The sequence below is a fragment of the Megascapheus bottae genome, chromosome 22 (assembly GCF_031878675.1).
Source record: "Megascapheus bottae isolate mThoBot1 chromosome 22, mThoBot2.hap1, whole genome shotgun sequence".
In the NCBI taxonomy this organism is placed as follows: domain Eukaryota; kingdom Metazoa; phylum Chordata; class Mammalia; order Rodentia; family Geomyidae; genus Megascapheus; species Megascapheus bottae.
Window position 1 is genome coordinate 2,488,626 of NC_143530.1, and position 18,248 is coordinate 2,506,873.

Below are 18,248 nucleotides of genomic sequence, written 5' to 3' on the forward strand. Positions count from 1 at the left end.
AAGAAGCCAGGTATGGAGGTGTGGCTCAAGTGGTAGTGCCAGCCTTGAGCAAAGAGGCTAAGGGACAGCATGCCTGCCCTGAGTTCAAGCCCCAGTCCCAGCATAGTGTGTGTGTGTGTGGGGGGGGGTTTGGCTTGTCTAACCTGAGCAGCACGTACCTAGGGATCCTGCCGTGCCAGGCCACTGCCCTGCTGCTCATTGCATGTTTTCTGTGAAGAGTCTATTCCCGGAGGGCCGAGGGCTGTGTGGCCGCCCCATCTGGTAGCTCCACTTAGCTATATCCAGGTTGGTCCAGTGAAGACAGCGAGGGAGAGAGGCTGTGTCTCTTGAACCACTCCTGGCGATCCCACAACTGCTCATTTATAAAACATCATTCAAGGGGCCGGGAGTTTGGCCTAGTAGTAGAGTGCTTGCCTAGCATGCACAAAGACCCAGGTTCAATACCTCAGTACCACATACATAGAAAAAAGCTGGAAGTGGTGCTGAGGCTCAAGTGGTAGAGTTCTAGCCTTGAGAAAGTCCAAGGACAGTGCTCAGGCCCTGAGTTCAAGACCCACGACTGGTGTAAAAAAAAAAAAATCACTCAAATGTATTTCTTTGAAAGGAACATTCTTTTTAAAATCTTTATTGGTTAAACAGCTTCAAATGAACCCAGAAAGGTTGTTCACATTTTGACCTTTAGTGCAAAAACACTGAGTCATGCGGGGGGGGGGGGGAGGGGGGAAGAAGATCTGGCGCGGTGAAGCCCCGCCCATGCAGTGAATTACTGGGGTGATCGGGTGGTGACTTGCGCGATGAATCTGCTTAGAAATGACATGATTTGCATTTCATATTAAGGTGTTTTGCAACATAAATGTGCTTAAACTTACATTTTAAAATAAAACGCCCCAAGAATCACAATCCCATTAAATAAAAAAAATAATTTATACTCTTCTTAAAGGGATTCCAACAATTTAAAATAAGTTTCAATTCCATATATATGTACATTTATAACTTAGGTGCTCTCTTGCTCTCTGCACAGGCTCACGGCGGCCGCCCGGGGTGGGGTGCTGCCTGAGCGGGGCTCACGGTCACAGCGGCCGCTCCGACAGGGCCGTGTAGCTCCTGACTCTGGCAAAGAGCAGGGGCGTGTACATCCTGTCGATCTCAAAGGCACTCACAGCCGTCTCCCCCGTGGCTCTGGACGGAAAAGACAAGGGGACCTCAACTGGAGCTCCCCGGTCCTGGCGTGCAGGCAGAGGAGCTCTAGGTAACATGGCACACTCCCAAACACAGAACAACGCTGGCAAAGCACAAGGAACGGCCAAGCAGGCAGAGGCACCAGCACAAGCGCCCTTGCTTCTTGGCTTTTCCCAAGTACCACAACCCCTGTCTTGACACCACCTGCTTTTGGCAAGCCTACTTCTTTATTTCATGTGATATTCTGGCATTTTTCTCTATTCTTCAGAAACCAGTTTTTATGGCTGTATAACACTACGCTATTTGCTTGCACAATAATTCAGTAACTCTCCTTTTGGTGATTTAGGTTATCTCTGAGATTCAGCAATTAATATGCTTTAAAAAAAGTTATGTCCAACCAGGCACAGTGATCCTAGCTACTCAGGAGGCAGAGTTCTGAGGATTAAGGTCCAAAGTCAGCCCGACACAAAAGGACCTGACACTCTTACCTTCAACTAAGCTCTAGAAAACAGGAAGTGGGGCTTGGCTGAAAGGTAGGGCGATAGTCTTGAGCTGAAGAGCTCAGGGACAGCGCCCAGGCAGAGTTCAAACTCCATGATCCACAAAAAAAAAAAAAAAAAAAAAAAAAAAGTTATGTCCTGGGCTGGGAGTCTGCCATAGTGGTAGAGTGCTTGCCTAGCATGTAAGAAGACTCAGGTTTGATTCCACAATACCACACACATTTTTTTTTTAAAAGCCAGAAGTGGTGCTGTGGCTTAAGTGGTAGAGCACTAGCCTTGAGAAAGCCCAAGGACAATGCACAGGTCCTGAGTTCAAGCCCCGAGACTGACAAAAAATTATGTTCTAGCTGGGCATGGTGGCTTATGCCTATAATCCTAGCTAATCGGGAGGCTGAGATCTGAGATCTGAAATCTGTGTTTCAAAAGTCAGCCTGGACACTAAAAACTGTGAGACTCTTACCTCCAATTAACCACTATAAAATGGGAAGTGGGACTGTGGCTCCAGGGGTAGGGTGGTAGCCTTGAGCTGAAGAGCTCAGGGACAGTACCCAGGCTAAGTTCAAGTCCCATGACCCACAAAAAAAAAAAAAAAAAAAAAAAAAAAAAGTTATGTCCTTTAAACATACTCCTAAGATTCCTGGGTCAAAGGCAATATGCAATTCAAGGCTTTTATTATGATCAGCACTGTATTTCTGGCTGCACCACAGCCTTTACTGTCCCCTCTCTACCCCAAGAGAAACAGGATAAGTCTTCTAAGATACTGTAAGAAGTCAATGTGATCACTAAGCAGCTACAAGACACCTAAACAAACGATCCTAGTTTTCTAAGAGGCCACGCCTGAACCTGAGCCACTGTCCAGAGCACTTAAAGGTTGTTTCTTTCTTGGAAAAAAGAGAGAGACAGACAGAAGTAGAGAGAGAGAGACACAGAGAGAGAGAGACAGAGAGAGAGAGAGAGAGAGAGAGACAGACAGACAGACATTATGGAGAAAGGCAAAAAGGGGAAAGGCCAGGGCAGCAAGGCCTGAGATGGGTTTAGGGTTCTGGCTGGCTGGTGGTGAGGAGGGTTTGGGGCTGAGGTCAACATTTCTTGGCAATGGGAATCTGCTCTGTTCTTGTCCACCCCTCCTGAAAAATCTCCTGCTTGGGATTTACTAGAATCCCTAACCTTGGGCTGTTCTCAGCAAACCCAGCTGTGCCCCCTGTCCGGCAATCTGTGAGGAATCCGACACCCACACAGTCCCCGCAGAGCCCGTGGGCACCTCCCACCACGCCACCCACCTGTGCGTCATGTGGCAGGAGTGATGGATCCAGACAAGCTTGTTGAACCTCTGGTGGCCGCTGGAGCACAGCAGCAGCCCCACGTGAAAGCTGTGCTCAGCCTCCTGCACGGGGACGCGGCGCAAGTAGCGGTACTTGTAGTCCAGTGGTTTCTGTGGAAGGCAAGGTCACGATCACTGCTGTGTGAACGCACACCTGGCCTCACCATGCCCCCGGGGCTCACGCGCCTCGGTCACAAGACAGACACGTGTTACCGTGAAGGGGTCTCCCAAACTCTCCTGCCTGGACTGGCCCTGAACTGTGATCCTCTCCATCTCTGCATTCCAAGTAACCGGGGTTACAGGAGTGAGCCATGGCCACCTGCCTTCCCCAACCTATACCAGGGCTCCACAATCCCCAATTTTGACCTCAGGAAAGTCAAGATCACAAAGCTACAATCTCTGTCCCTCAGAGAGGCCCGGCCTCCCGGGACTTACCAGAGGGAGGCAGAGAAGCCAGCATAGGAGCCCCAAGGGGACAGGACTCATAGTCGGAGCCATGCCCTCGCCTGACACAGACACCCGATGCTAAACAGGGGCTCCGTGCCTAGCAAGTGTTCAGAAACAGCAGCAAGCACTGCCCACTGCCCACTCCATGCTGCTGCTAGGTATAGCAGACTCTCAACAGGACAGAAGAAATGCGCGTGTACAAGCTCTGAAGACACCAGGGCTTCCATCTGTTAAAATTCAACCCCACAGGGTTAATTCCAGCAATCACACTTTCACATTTGCTGGACTCGGTTTTCCTTTTGTAAGATCAGGAAGGAGGGAAGATTCTTCCACAGGTACGCGTATTCTCAGGGGAAGCGGAAGCCCACCTGGGGCAGAGCCTCGCTGGGGATGGGGGAAGCAGGCATATTCACCAAGCAGACTCCGGGACCACAGAGACGGGGAAGGGAAGCAGGTGCCAGCACCAGGCGGCCAGTTACTTCCCAGGAGACCCGAGCCACGACAGAAAAACCAGCTAGAAAAACCGGAAATGCCTCTCCAACAAAAGCAATCCTCTCTATTGAAGAGACCGAAATCTGAGGCCTGCAGTTCAAAGACAGCCTAAGCAGGAGAGTCTGTGAGACTCTTTTCTCCAGTTAGCCACCAAAAAGTCCTAAGTGGAGCTGTGGCACACACAGTAGAGTGCTGGCCTTGAGCAGAAAAAGCTAAGGGACAGTGCTCAGGCCCTGAGTTCAAGCCCCAAGTACAGGCACGCACACAGAGCACACATACCCACATGAGCGTGCGCACACACGCACGTGCACGCGCACACACGCACACACACACACACACACACACACACACCAACAAAGGAAAAATGAACTTTCCAGCTCTCTTCAGAGACCTATGCACGTGCCTACAGGAGGAGGCCAGGAACTCGACAGAGCTCTGAAGGTCTAGCTGACAGCAGGGGGAACAGGAAGTGAGGCAAGGGCACTTCATTCAGGTACTCACCTCTTCTTTCTTCTTAGTTATCACAGCAAATACTTTGGTCTGATTGTCTGTGTCTTGTGACAAACGGTAATGACCCAGTAGAATAGCATCAGTCCTAAAAAATAACATTTAAACCTATTAGCTATGTATTTATGCCATCGAGGCAACTGTGGATTACAGTGGCACTTGCTAACTACCCAGGAAGGAGTCAGAATGGAGTGAAAATTGATTCCATAGCCTTCTAGTAGGGAGAGGCCTCTGGAGACAGAGGCCTTGCCAGGGCTGCTTTCCCCGCCTGTCTTGAAACCAGCCGGACATGAAATGCAGGGAGCCGACCTGGGTTCACCGGAGGACTCAGCCCGGAGAGGGCACAGAAGCAAGGCTACCTGGGGCTTCTGGTCCTCAGACGGGGTACAATGGACGGGGGCTCCTCGGGTGTGGTGAGCATCAGCACGTGTCCGTCCGGGAAGAACCTGATGTACCTGCAGAGAAGGAAACAACACACGAGGTACAAACACATCGGGAGCTCAGCGTATGAGCCACCCCCAGACCCCTGTGTTAGACAACAGGACCCCTGGCAAACGAGGATACAGGCATGCAGGGGCCCGTGCTCACGCCTGCAATCCTGGCTAGGCTGGAGGGTGAAGCTAGCCCAGGCAAGAAGCCCAGGCAAGGAAAGTCTACAAGACTCTTTTTTGAAAACCAGTTCTGGGGCTTGAACTTGGGGCCTGGGCACTGTTTCTGAGCTTTTTTGCTGAAGGGTGGTGCTCAAGCACTTTGAGCCACAGCACCACTTTTAGCCTTTTCTGTGTATGTGGTGCTAAGGAATGGAACCCAGGGCTTCATACACGCTAGTCAAGTACCCTACCACTAGGCCACACTCGCAGCCACCAAGAGACTCAACCACAAAAAAAGCTGCAGATAGAGCTGTGGCTAACCTTGAGCCAAAGAGCTCAGAACTTGAAGCACAAGCCCCAGGACCAACGCAAAGCTAAAAATGGAAAAAACAAAAGCAAAAGCCCTAGCATCTTGAGAGATGGGGGAGAATGAAGGAGTGACACGGATCAAGGTTCACTATATTCACAGACTGTGTTAAAGATGACGAGGATAACAATGATAACATCAAAACTAGAGGCATTTCTATCTCCCTTAGAGGGAAGCAGTGAACTTCCAACTTGACTCACTAAGTAAAAACCACCTACAGCATTTTATGTGTGCCGGAAGCACTAATTAATGCCACCGTGCAAAGCAAGCTCCAGCAGCGGCCCAGGAACCACAGGGCTGCAGGCCCGTCCTGAGGCGGAGGGCGAGCGGATGTCAGGTGGTGGGGTTGGGTACCTGTAGTACTCCACCTGGTGCCAAGCCCGGTAGAAACCATCGAGAGACTGCTCCCCCTGGCGGATGTACGTGGTTTTACTGATGTACACGCCTAGAGAAAAGGAAAGGTTCTTTTTTCAAAGAATATCAGAAACATGAAAGTGACAATCACATACCCCAAGGCCAGCTTTACTTTTCTTTGAGGTCTCCTTCCACTTGGTGCTCGGGTCCACTGTGGGTGAAAGCTGCGTGCTCTCAAGTGCATGTGGGTAACCTTCCCCTGGGCTGAGTGCAGCTTACCATCAAACCGAACGCGAGGCCGCTGCAGGAACATCTCCCTCCAAGACGCGTAAGGGAAACGCTTAATGCAGCCTCTGCCCCACACTTTCAAGCAGGCCAGGCGCCAGATTTCAGGGTCTCTAGGCAGAGGAGCACACCACCAGTAAATACAAGCCAGGTCCCTCTGGGCAGGTGCACTTTGGTTATCAGTGGGACCACAAGGAGGAGGCTCTGCCCTTTCTTGTGCCAGTTCTGTGGCTTGAACTCAGGGTCAGGCCCCTTTCCTCATGCTTCCACTTAAGGCTGGGCTCTACTGCTTGAGCCACACCTCTACTTTGAGATTGTTGCTGCTTCACTGGAGACAGAGTCTCAAACTTTTCTGCCTAGGCTACCTTTGAACTATCCTTCTTTTCAAGAGGAAGACAGAGTAAAGACAGTACCTGGCACAGATATAGAATCCTCTGCACACCAGGGACAGCTGCTCCAGTGACCTCAGGTCCAGCTCGCTCGACACCACCCACCGGAAGATGTACATTAGGACCTCCATTGGCAGAGCTGCGTGAGAACCCCTCCGTGACTGCCTGGCTCTTGGCCACAGCCCACGTGTGGCACCTCTACCCGCACGGTCCTGGCGCTGCCTGACCTCCCACGCTGCCCCCCCAGTACTGCCCAGACCTCAGGCATGAGTCTGTTAGCTACCTAGCAGTCTTGCCATGATCACAGGTCTGTTCTCAGTACAGAATATATTTAAGACTACTTGTATAAAAGCATAACCTTTCTTTATAAGATTCCTTTTTTTTTGGTTGCTCGTGGGTCTTGAACTCTGGGCCTGGGTGCTATCCCTGAGCTCTTCAACTCAGGGCTATCGCTCTATCTCTTGAACCACAGCGTCACTTATGGTTTTCTGCTGATTAACTGGAGGTAAGAGTCTCATGGACTTTAGTGACATTAGTGCCCAGGCTGGCTTTGAACCGTGATCCTCAGATCTCAGTCTCCTGAGCAGCTAGGATGACAGGCATGAGCTACCACGCCCAGCATTCCTTATAAGATTCTTATCAGCAGGACATATTAAAGTCCTTGTGAGGCATAATCTATTCTAAGTAAGCAATTCACATGGTGTTATTACTTTCACCATGTGTTAGATTAAACTGAGAAGGTATTTACCTCTTTGAAAAATTTAAATTGCCCTCGTCTGAAAAAAAAAAAAAATCCCCCAACTTAAGACAATGTTCAGCATATGAAAAAATAGCACATGAGTTTGTACACATTCACACACCACCAGGCCCAGTGCACGGCCTGGCAGAAGCACCTAGCAGAGATCCAACCTCCCTGCAGCGCGCCTGAGATTGCTCAGATGCTTTGCTCAGCTGCATCCCGGGAACTGCGCCCCCTCTGGCCTGGCCAGGAACCACACCTGATATGTGAGTCTGGCTGCTCTCCAGCTCAGGCTGACACAGCTTGCGCACGGATTCCTGAAAGGTGAGCTGCTGCTCAAAGCAGGACAGCAGGTCTGCCATCTTGCTGCTGGTGTCACTGTCCTCCATGCTGGAGGGGAGGAGAGAGGGAAGAAGAAAAGGAGTTAAATGCTATAACCATAAACACACAGCCAGGAACACTTGCACAGCAAACCCTTGCACGTACTAGGTGTTTCCAGTGCTGTCACCGTCTGGAGACCGGGTGTATGTAATCTTGAACTCTATATCAGGCACAAGCTGCATAGCCCTCCGGTAGAACTTGATGGCTAAAAGAAGAAGACACGGACGCGTATCAGCCACAAACAACACTTTGTCATTTCCTTTACTTTGACTATCTTTAACTGTATTTGAATTCACTAATGTGCTTTACAAATAGCCAAATTCTTTTTCTTCCTTCTATGCAACAGTAGTTCCTGAACAAATTGACCTTCAAAAGCATACTCCTCAGAAAGGAACTTTATTAGTTCTTAACTCTAAAATATTTAGCTTTAAAGTGTAATCGTTATAGTCTCAAGAAAACACAACAAAATTTTATTTCTAGACAGAGTTGAAGAAAATGAGATCCTTCCTATGGAATAGAATAAAGATTTTGAATTCAGGCCGGGAGTTTGGCCTAGTGGTTAAAGTGCTTGCCTAGCATGCATGAAGAACCAGGTTCGATTCCTTGGTACCACATATAGAAAAAAGCCAGAAGTGGTGCTGAGGCTCAAGTGGTAGAGCTCTATCTAACCTTGAGAAAGTCCAAGGACAGTGCTCAGGCCCTGAGCTCAAGCACAGGACTGGCAAAAAAAAAAAAAAAAAAGATTTTGAATTCATACTTCAAATTGCACTTCCTTTAGCCAAGCTACTTTTGTTTTTTTTCAGTCATGCAACTTGAACGTGGGGCCTGGCGCTATCTCTGAGCTCTTTTGCTCGAGGCTAGTGCTCTACCACTTTGAGACACAGTGCCATTTCACTTGTTTTTGTTTTTTAGGTCATAGGGCTTGAACTCTGGGCCTGGGCCTTGCCCCTGAGCTCTTCAGCTACCGCCCTACTCCCACGCCGAGTCACAGTCCCTCTCCCCCTTTTTTTAGTGGTTAACTGGAGACAAGAATCTCATGGGGGACTTTACTGTCCGGGCTGGCCTTGAACCTTGGATTCCCAGATCTCACCCTTCTGAGTAGCTAGGATTACAAGTATGAGCCCCAGGCACCCAGTGCCAAGCTACCTTCAGATGTAACTCTTCTGTCAGCTGACTTGTAGTTGTAACATCCAATAATCTCCCTGGACAGAGAGAGATGACTGGTACCCAGGAGCATCAGGCTGATCCGGGCTTTTCCCACTTACATGACATGTTCTGCCACATTCTAACATTCTGCATGCATTACCATGCATTAACTTGAGTTGAGAATCTCAGCATCTCACATATTAACCAAGACTATGTCAGAACTTGACTAAGTGAGCCCTTTTAAATGACATTTGTCATTTTCAAATGATTCAAGAACAAGCATCTTCCCATGGCCCAATTACTATTATTATTTTTTCTCCTTATGATGGTAATGGGATTTGAACTCAGGGCTTTGCACTTGCTAAGCAGGTACTCTACCACTTGAGACATATTAACTTTATTTATTTATTTTTTACTGGCATTGGGATTTAAACCCAGGGGCTTCTGCTTACTCCATTTTGCTTGCTAGGCTAACTACCATTTGAACTATGCCTCTAGCCATCTTCACATTTCAGGTCTCTCAGCCTTCTGAGTAGCTAGGATTGTAGACTGGTGTCAGCCACTAGAAGTAGGGTGCTATCACTTTTGAAATAAGGCCCCTGGCTTGTTGTCCAGACTAGCCTAGATCTAAATCTACCCATTTACAATTCCTCCAGAAACTGGAATGACATCACACCACCATGACTACCTTCTGGTTCAGGATGGGCCTCACATGCATGTTCCTGGCCTTGAGCGCAGGTCCTGAGCACTGTCCTTGGACTTTCTCAAGGCTAGAGCTCCACCAATTGAGCCTCAGCACCACTTCCAGCTTTTTTTCCCCCTATGTATGTGGTGCTGAGGAATCGAACCTGGGTCTTCATGCATGCTAGGCAAGCACTCTACCACTAGGACAAACTCCTGGCCCTTCATTTCTTAGTCATGAAAAGAAACAATTAGCTGAGCACCAGTAGCTCATGCCTATTAATTCTAGCTACTCAGAAGCTGAGATAAAGAAGACTGTGGTTTGAACCAAACTAGGAGAAAAGTCCATGGCACTCCATCTCCAAAAAGATGGGCTAGAGAGGCATGGCTCAAGCAGCAGAGTATTAGCTGTGAGCAAGCAAGCTGAATATAAAGCCCTGAGTTCAAGCCTTCGTACCAGCCCAAAAAACCCATAAGAAAAGACAATGCTGGAGCACATTTCTTTGGTAAAATGTTTTCTTCCTATGAAAGGAGTATGGTCTATTTTAAAATGAATTTAATTTTATTAACACTAGACTATGCCAGGAGCATGGCCTAGAGGTAGAGTGCTCATTAGCATGCACGGAGCCTTGGGTTCGATTCCTCAGTACCACATACATGAAAAAAAGCCAGAAGTGGCACTATGGCTCAAGTGGTAGAGCACTAACCTTGAGCAAAAAGTGTCCAAGGACATTGCCCAGGCCCTAAGTCAAGCTCCAGGACTGGGAAAAACTAAACTAAACCAAATTAAATGTACAACAATCTACTTTACTCATTCTATCAGTATGATCCTGACACCCAGCAGTATCCTTTGAAGACAAGTCATATACTCGTTTTTATTTTTACCTAAAAGCCGACTTGGGTCTATGGAGAACGAAGTTATACTAAGCAAGTCCTACACAGGGGACAGTGGGTGCATCAAAGCGGCTGACGTCCTGAGCCAAGAGAGGGAGGCCTACCTTCATAGAGGGCTCCGTTTTGTTCCTTCTCCACCGCCTTCAAGAAGAGTTCTCGAGCCTACCGAAGGACAGGAGCAAAACAAAGTAAGCTGTCTGGAATCTGTACTAACAATGAGCGTAAAGAGCAGAGTCTTGGCCTGGGAGACAACAGTGCACTCCGACCTCAACCCCAACGTCATCCCTTACCTGAACACCAACAGCGTATTATGTGCTGAAAATGTTTAGAGGAAAGCCCTGGAGACCAGGACCACCATGACCACAGAGAGAGGGTGGGCTGGACCTCGTCACAGGCGGTGCTCTGTCACAAGACAGGGCCACTGAGGGCTGGCAGGAAATGTTCACAAGGCACACAGACAAATGGGCAAATGCTGCGAGCCGGGGCTCATGCCTGTAACCCCAGCTCCTCAGGAGGCCAAGATCTGAGGAACATGGTTCAAAGCTGGCAGGACAAGACATCATGAGACGCATCTCTGATGAACCATCAAAAAGCTACAGTAGAGTCATAGCTCAAGCAGTAGAGCACCAGCCCTGAGTGAAAATTCTCTACATCAGGATAAAGTTCTTTTTATTAGACTTTTTGAGACAAGTCTCACTGTTTATCCTGGGACGACTTTTGGTCCTCCTGCCTCTGCCTCCTGGTTGCTGGGGTCACAGGCGGGCCCCACCACTTCTGGCGGAGGAAAAGTTCTCTTGTCTTACATGTTCTATGTTATGACTTCTTTGCTATATCACTGAACATTTCCATGTGTTACAAAAGGTCACTTGTTAAAACCTCTTAATACTTAACTCTTCTTCCTTTGCCAGCTCCTGTTTCCCTTTGGTGTCTGCCGCTGCTTTCAGTGGGGCACTTCGCGCTGCTCTGCAAGGCTGTGTTCCCAGGCTGCTAGACCCCACACCTGGCGCAAGTTCAAACATCCACTGAGCCCGGAACATCTGCAGCTGTGCCTAAGAGGAGACGAGGTAAAACATACCCAGCTTTCAGTTTCCCTCATGCTCTTTACACTGCTCAATACCCACGCTTAGTTCTCCCGTGCACATGCTCATCTCTTAGGGTCTTTGGGATGGATGGATGGATGGACACCCACAGACACACACACAAAATGTCTAAAAGCTTGTCAGTTGAACATCGGTTCACTCAGTGAAGTTTTTCCAATCTCGATGCGTGAAGATTTACTTTATCCTTTTACCTGGCTGCAGGGTACTTCACAGTACCAAGGCAGCCTTCCTTAACACAGCAATGGATATTTATGCTTTGCTATGCAAGCACATGACGCCAGGACAAACACCTGCACTTCAGCTTACCTGCTCACATTCCACTTCCTTGGGTCTGCTCTGGGGAAGAACGGCTGAACTGAACGGGATACTTGCTTTGTATTTGGTCAGTCTACCCTCCCCCCAAACTGTGCACATTCACAATTCCCCTGACAGCAAGAGCCGTTATTCACCAAACTGACTAAATCATTAATGAGGCTAATTAGACTTTCAAATATTTAATATTTCTTTCCATTCATCATCCACTTCCATCTTTCCGTCCTGTGTTCCTCTAATTTACAAGCACTCTATAGAGGACAGCAAACCTCTACCGACGTGGTAAACTGTTGTGCTAGCTATTTTTTTTTTAGCTTTATTTGTGTTGTCTTTTGTTACGCACAGGTTTTAACTTTAAGTAGACACACTTGCCAATCTTTTTGAGTCAGCGGAGGCTTCTTTTGAATAATCTGTACCTATGCAGTTACATAGCAAAAATTATTGATATCTCTTTTCACATACAGAGGTCTGTAATATAGTTTAGATATGCTATAAAATACCAAAAATCCTGTTATATTCAATACAAATAAAACTCCTTCCTGCCCCCACCCAGTTATGCCCTCGTGTTCTGCCTACGCCTTGGAGCGCGAGGACCGGGTGCGTCACCAGTACATGCCTGCAGGTCTGATTCGGCAGGACTCTCGTTTTCATCATCCCCAGCTCTGACAGCGTCAGAATGACAATCTTCCTCAGCTTCTGCCTAAGGGAAAACCAAAGTGACATCAGGGACAGGTGAATACCAGCCTCCCTCCCACATGGGTCCTCATGGAGCCCACCAAATCTCCAGGCCCAGTGGGGAGGGGGGAAAGGGCAGTGTAAGGCCTCACTCATTCCAAAGGAAAAAGAGCCTGGACTTCAAACTAGAGGTACATCACCACGAATCTTCACAGCTCATTCCCCTAAATTTAACAGAGCTTCCCTCCATCCCCAAACCATTCCAGTCCTGGGTGATAGTCCAAGCCCTTTCCTGAGGGGCTGGATGGGACGGGTTCATGGGTGAGTGAAGCCGGTTCCCACTGTCAACCATGGAAAACTGCTCTTTCTTCGTTTTGGTTTTTCTCATCTTGAGGCTTCAACTCTGGGCCTGGGCGCTGCCCCTGAGCTCTTTCACTCAAGGCTAGCGCTCTACCACTGGAGCCATAGCTCCATTTCCAGCGTTAGTGGTTAACTGGAGATAAGAGTGTCACTAGCTTTCCTGCCTGGGCTGCCTTTGAACCACGAACCTCAGATCGTCACTTCCTGAATAGCTAGGATTATAGGCATGAGCCACCAGTGCTTGGCAAAACCAAATGTATTTTAACTTTTTATAAGAAAATATATTCAACAGTAAAGACAACAGTAATCAATCCTCAAGTAATCACAGCCCACTTTCAATAGTTAACATAAAACTCAATGGCAAGTATCTTTTAGTATTCGTATTTCTGAGAATATGAAGTATACATATTTTTATTTTGTGGAATCAAGTTTTGAATAAGGGCCACTACTGCCGCTGGTTGACATTTCTCAATTATTTTCTCATCTCCTCACCCTCCTGTTTCATGCGACTTCAGATGAACATGGATGACTCTCCTGTAGGGTCAGATGTTGCTGTAGTGTCACACATGTGCCTTTACGCTTCTATTCCATATAAATCATTGCTAGATCTAGTGGGCTTGACTAGATTCTGGTGAAGAGGTTTTTCTCCTTCCCAAAACTGCCTTGCAGGTGATGTATTTTTTTTTTTTTTTTTGGTGGGTCATGGGGCTTGAACTCAGCCTGGGCATTGTCCATGAACTCTTCAGCTCAAGGCTACCACCCTACCCCTTGAGCCACAGTGCCACTTCCTGTTTTCTAGAGGTTAATTGGAGATAAGTCTCCGGTCCTTTCCTGCCTGGGCTGGCTTTGAACCTTGATCCTCAGATCTCAGCCTCCTGAGTAGCTAGGAGTATATCACTGTACCCAGCTTCGGGTGATGCATTTTTATAGGAGGAAGCCAAGTGCTGAAATGCAACTAGCTGGCCAAGTCCTACTTGCACTTTCAGAGCCAGCTCAATCCAACATTCAGTATCCACAAACTTCAGCCAATTCCTAAAGTGGACTATTATAATGTTTTATGCTGGTGAAATACAAAGTTTCTTCTCTGTAGATATCTTCTTCAAAGGGAAGTTTAGTGATACCTATTAGACAAAACTGATACACAGTCACTAAGCTTTTTTCCTTCAAGGTTAGTGCTCTAACACATTGAGCTACAGTACCACTTCTGGTTTTCCAGTGGTTAATTGGAGATTAAGAATCTTATGAAGGGCTGGGAGTTTGGCCTAGTGGTTAAAGTGCTTGCCTAGCATGCATGAAGACCCGGGTTCAATTCCTCGGTACCACATATAAAAAAAAAAAAAGCCGGAAGTGGTGCTGAGGCTCAAGTGGTAGAGCTCTAGCCTTGAGAAAGTCCAAGGACAGTGCTCAGGCCCTGAGCTTAAGCCCAGGACTGGCAAAAAAAAAAAAAAAAGAAAAAAAAAAAAAAGAATCTTATGAAGCTGAGCATGGTGGCTCACCCCTGTAATCTTATTTACTCAGAAGGTTGAGATCTGAGGATCAAGGTTCAAAGCCAACCCAGGCACTAAAGTCCATCAGACTCTTTACCTCCAATTAACCACTAGAAAACCAGAAGTGGCATTGTGGCTCAAGGGGTAGAATGGTAGCCTTGAGCTGAAAAGCTCAAGGACAGAGCGCAGGCCCAGAGTTCAAGCCCCATGACTGACCAAAAAAAAAAAAAAAAAAACCAAAGTCTTATGAATCTGTCTGGGCTGGCTTTGAACTTGAATCCTCATATCTCATCCTCCTGAGTAGCTAGGATTACAGGCACAAGCCATTAGTGCCTGGCTATTTTATTTTTTGTTGTTGTTTTTACTTTATTTTTGTCAAGGTGATGTACAGAGGAGTTACAGTTACATTCATCAGGTAGTAGGTGTATTACTTCTTGAATAGTTACCCCTTCCCATGTTTTTCTCCCACTTTTCCTCCCCTCTTTATTCTTTTTAATAGTGTATAATGAACAACTTAAAGATCCTGTTTAAAATGCTTACCAAGGTAGCCAAGAACAACTCAGAAGGAAAAAATAATTGGAATGGTATAGAGCTCAGCAATGTATGTTTTGTGGATATCATAAAAGATTACAGTGGGCCAGGAGTTTAGCCTAGTAAGAGGGCTTGCCTAGCATGCACAAAGACCAGGATTCCATTCCTTGGTACCATATACACAGAAAAAGCCAGAAGCGGTGCTGTGGCTCAAGTGGTAGAGCTCTAGTTCTGAGAAAGCCTAAGGACAGTGAGTGCTTAGGCCCTGAGTTCAAGCCCCAGGACTGGCAAAAAAAAAAAAAAAAGAAATTAATTACAGGGAAAGATGGCCCACCTCTTATATAACTGACACATTAATGAACATGTTCTATCAGAACCAGTTCTGTTTTTGTTTTTAATATTCTAAAGGTACTAGGAAAATCATTTGTCAAAGAATTACAGCTAGGAGTGCATTTTTATGTAATCTGTTTTATAAATCCCATCTTGACACACTGGAGTGCTTTCCAGTGTAATAAACCCTGGCCTGGAACTACTGCATGCGACCTTAGGCTTCATGAAGGTCTTAGTCCCTCGATTTATCCTTCTACAACTCCTGCTTCCCAGCAGAAATGGAAGTTTGCCTCAGTTCCTCTGTTAGCTAATACATTATTAGGAAACCGAGCTTGCTCAGCTCTCAGTGTGATGCGTTCTGTACAAAAATGGGGCAATCAGGGAAATGACCTTGATGCGCAGCTAGTGATAACAGCAGAACCAACTTCACCCAGCTCAAAAGCCAGTGAGCTTCACAACTGCAAATTTTCACTATTGGAAATGCTTCTAGGATCACAGATAAAACAGACTGACCAGTCTTCTTACACTGCATTACAGGGCAAGACTGCCGGCCTTATCTCTGGCAGCCAGCTGCAGGAGGGGTGCCTGCAATACCCCACTAGTTACATTTGCACAACAGAAAGGGTGGATGGGGAGGAAATTAATCAGGCAGCAGCTGCCTGGAGTTTTATCCACATGCTAATGGGTGGCTGGGCTGGCTCTCCTGGGAGGGGTGGGACTCTGGGAGGTGGGCATGGAAGAAGGTCCTAGATCCTGAGGGTGGGCCATGGCACCTCCTCTTCCATCCCCTAGCATTTGGGTGAGCAGGCTCAGCTGGCACATACTCCTGCTGAAATGGGATGTTTTGCCAGAGGCCCAGAGAAAGGGAGCCAGTCCATCCCATACAGGTATTTTCTAGTAGGAACCGAGGTACCTAACACATATATATGCCTCTGACTGAGAAGTCTCTTTTTCTGGGCCAGGAGTTTGGCCTAGTGGTAGAGTACTTGCCTAGCATTACACAAAGATACAGATTTGATTTCTCCGTACTACATACATAGAAAAAGAGCTAGAAGTGAGCCGAGGCTCAAGTGGTAGAGCTTTAGCCTTGAGAAAGTCCAAGGACAGTGTTCAGGCCCTCAGCTCAAGCCCAGGACTAGCAAAAAAAAAAAAAAAGGTGATTTCTAAAATACCTTTTTATCTGAAAAGATCTTCATCTTGAAGATATAGTATTGGACCAAAATCTAACTATGCCAGGCTAGTACTGGTGCTTGACACATGGCTGAGTAAATAAAATGTACTACAGACTTGAAAGTCAAGAAACAAAATGGGAAACCTCTCTCCCTCCCTGAGCTAGTGTTCCAGTCCTCTACTACCTTGATTTTGACATGCAAACAAGACCTGGGGTTTGACTACATGTGGCCAACGTCAGCACTCCCTGTATCCAGAGGTTTTTCTGGTTTCACCACTGAGCCTGACCAGAGTATCATCTTTCTCTGATGTGGCTGCCTTCTTCCTGTCACTTCTGCTTCACGGGTGCGATTAGGGAAATGGAAAGGTCAAGCACTTAATCCTCAACAGAAATCCGACTCCAGAAATTCTAGAAGCGTCAACCAAGGCCGTTTTTCTCTCTTCCAGAGCAGCTACACAAAATAGAACCGTTCTGTCAATGCACTTATTTAAAAAGAAAAAGACCAAGATGAGGGATAGGGCCAAGGCCTGCCTGCCTGCCATCGCAGGGGCTCTGACAGGAAACCATGGGACTCTTACAGGACGTGGACACAGCTGGCGGAGGGTGCAACACCTAAGGGAGGAGCCCAGTCCCTGAGCGTGAGCCCCAGGACCGGCGCGAAGGCAGAGGGCGAGCCACGAACGCGGGTCCGCGGTGGACCCGGCGGCCGAGGAGGTGGCCGGGCTCCGCGCCAGGGCCCCGGGCGGGGGCCTGGGACCCTCCCGGAGGCCGGCCGCGCTCCCCCCGAGCCGGGCGCGCCCGGCGTCCTGAGGAGCCTCGCGTCGCCTCGGGCCGGCGGAGGTGGCGGGCCGACGCCCCTCAGGTCGGCCCCGCTCGGCCCGCGGCCCCGCCCCGCCCCGCCCCGCCGCCGCGGTTACCATGCTGGCCGCCGGGCGGCGCCGCCCGCGGAGGGGCCGTGTCCGGTGTCCACTCCTGCCCGTCTACCGCGGCGGGCTTAGCAGAGTTCTCGGTCGGAGAAGCGCACCAGGCAGCGGCAGTAACTGCGGGCCCGGCGTACGGCAGCCATCTTCGCGCGGGGTTGGGGCCAGGTCCGGGCGCGCGGGAGCGGCGGCCGGGACGGGCTGCGGGAGCCGCGGGGAGGTGCGGGAGCCGCGGGCCCGGGCTGAGGGGAGCTGGAGCGCCGGCCTGCTGGAGATCCGCGACGCCGCTGCGGAGACGGGCGACGCACTGGGCATGCGCGGAGCGGGCCGCCCGCGTGAGGGACGCACTGGGCATGTGCGGAGCGGGCCGGCCCGCGTGAGAGACGCACTGGGCGTGCGCGGAGCGGCCACGGCGGTCGGAGGCGGGGCTTCGGTGGTCACCTGCGGGGATCCCGGAGCGGCCTAGAGGGAGTGGACCTACTGGACGCCTCTACTGAGCTCCAGACGCGACTCACGCGTCCAGCCCAGTGGCAAACGTCCACAGGCATCATCTCAAAAACGTCGTCAAACAGAGCGGCATCGTTCTAAGGATAAACTAGACGTGCGCTAGGGACGGTCGCAACGTGGGGCTCGAGCCACACGCTGCTACAGACCTTGGCCTAAAACCGGAGCGTTGAGATAGGGGGAAGTGGGGAAAGGGGCGGGGGATGAGATCGCGTACACAGCACGGGTAGCGGGAGAAAACCACCCTCCCGAGACACGTCTGACTACAAGTCCCAGAGTACCATGGGGTCGGACGGGCGGCTCCGAGGCCTGGAGCCCGGGTCCTGCCGGGATGGCGCCTCGCAAGGCTCCCTGGGATTTGTGGTTCGCGGCCCCACCTTGCGCCGGAACTCACACGGGGCCCCGGACGCCGCCTCTTATTGCAGCCCCACGCTGGTTTCAGCTCCAGCAGGCCGGCGGGTGGAGCGAACGGTATTTTATTCTTCCACACGCCAGTGGTTTCCTAAAGCCAGGGGTGATTAGCGTTTCCCTGCAGACCCTCGGGGTCCGTAGCCTCTTAGCTTCCTTTTGCGAACGCGTATGGAGT

General features: G+C 49.2%; 1 protein-coding gene across 1 annotated transcript; it reads right to left on the reverse strand.

Annotated features, from left to right (window-relative positions):
• Positions 1 to 609: 609 nt before the first annotated feature.
• Fbxo9 (F-box protein 9) lies at positions 610 to 12,404 on the reverse strand. Its single transcript, XM_090355476.1, has 12 exons — positions 12,301 to 12,404; positions 11,163 to 11,321; positions 10,377 to 10,434; positions 7,657 to 7,756; positions 7,430 to 7,560; positions 6,456 to 6,570; positions 6,037 to 6,155; positions 5,758 to 5,848; positions 4,806 to 4,901; positions 4,441 to 4,534; positions 2,960 to 3,111; positions 610 to 1,179 (listed from the first exon to the last, which is right to left on the reverse strand). Exons 2-12 carry the CDS (start codon positions 11,307 to 11,309, stop codon positions 1,071 to 1,073), a joined length of 1,212 nt encoding a protein of 403 aa, XP_090211602.1. The 5' UTR covers positions 11,310 to 11,321; positions 12,301 to 12,404; the 3' UTR covers positions 610 to 1,070.
• Positions 12,405 to 18,248: the final 5,844 nt, after the last annotated feature.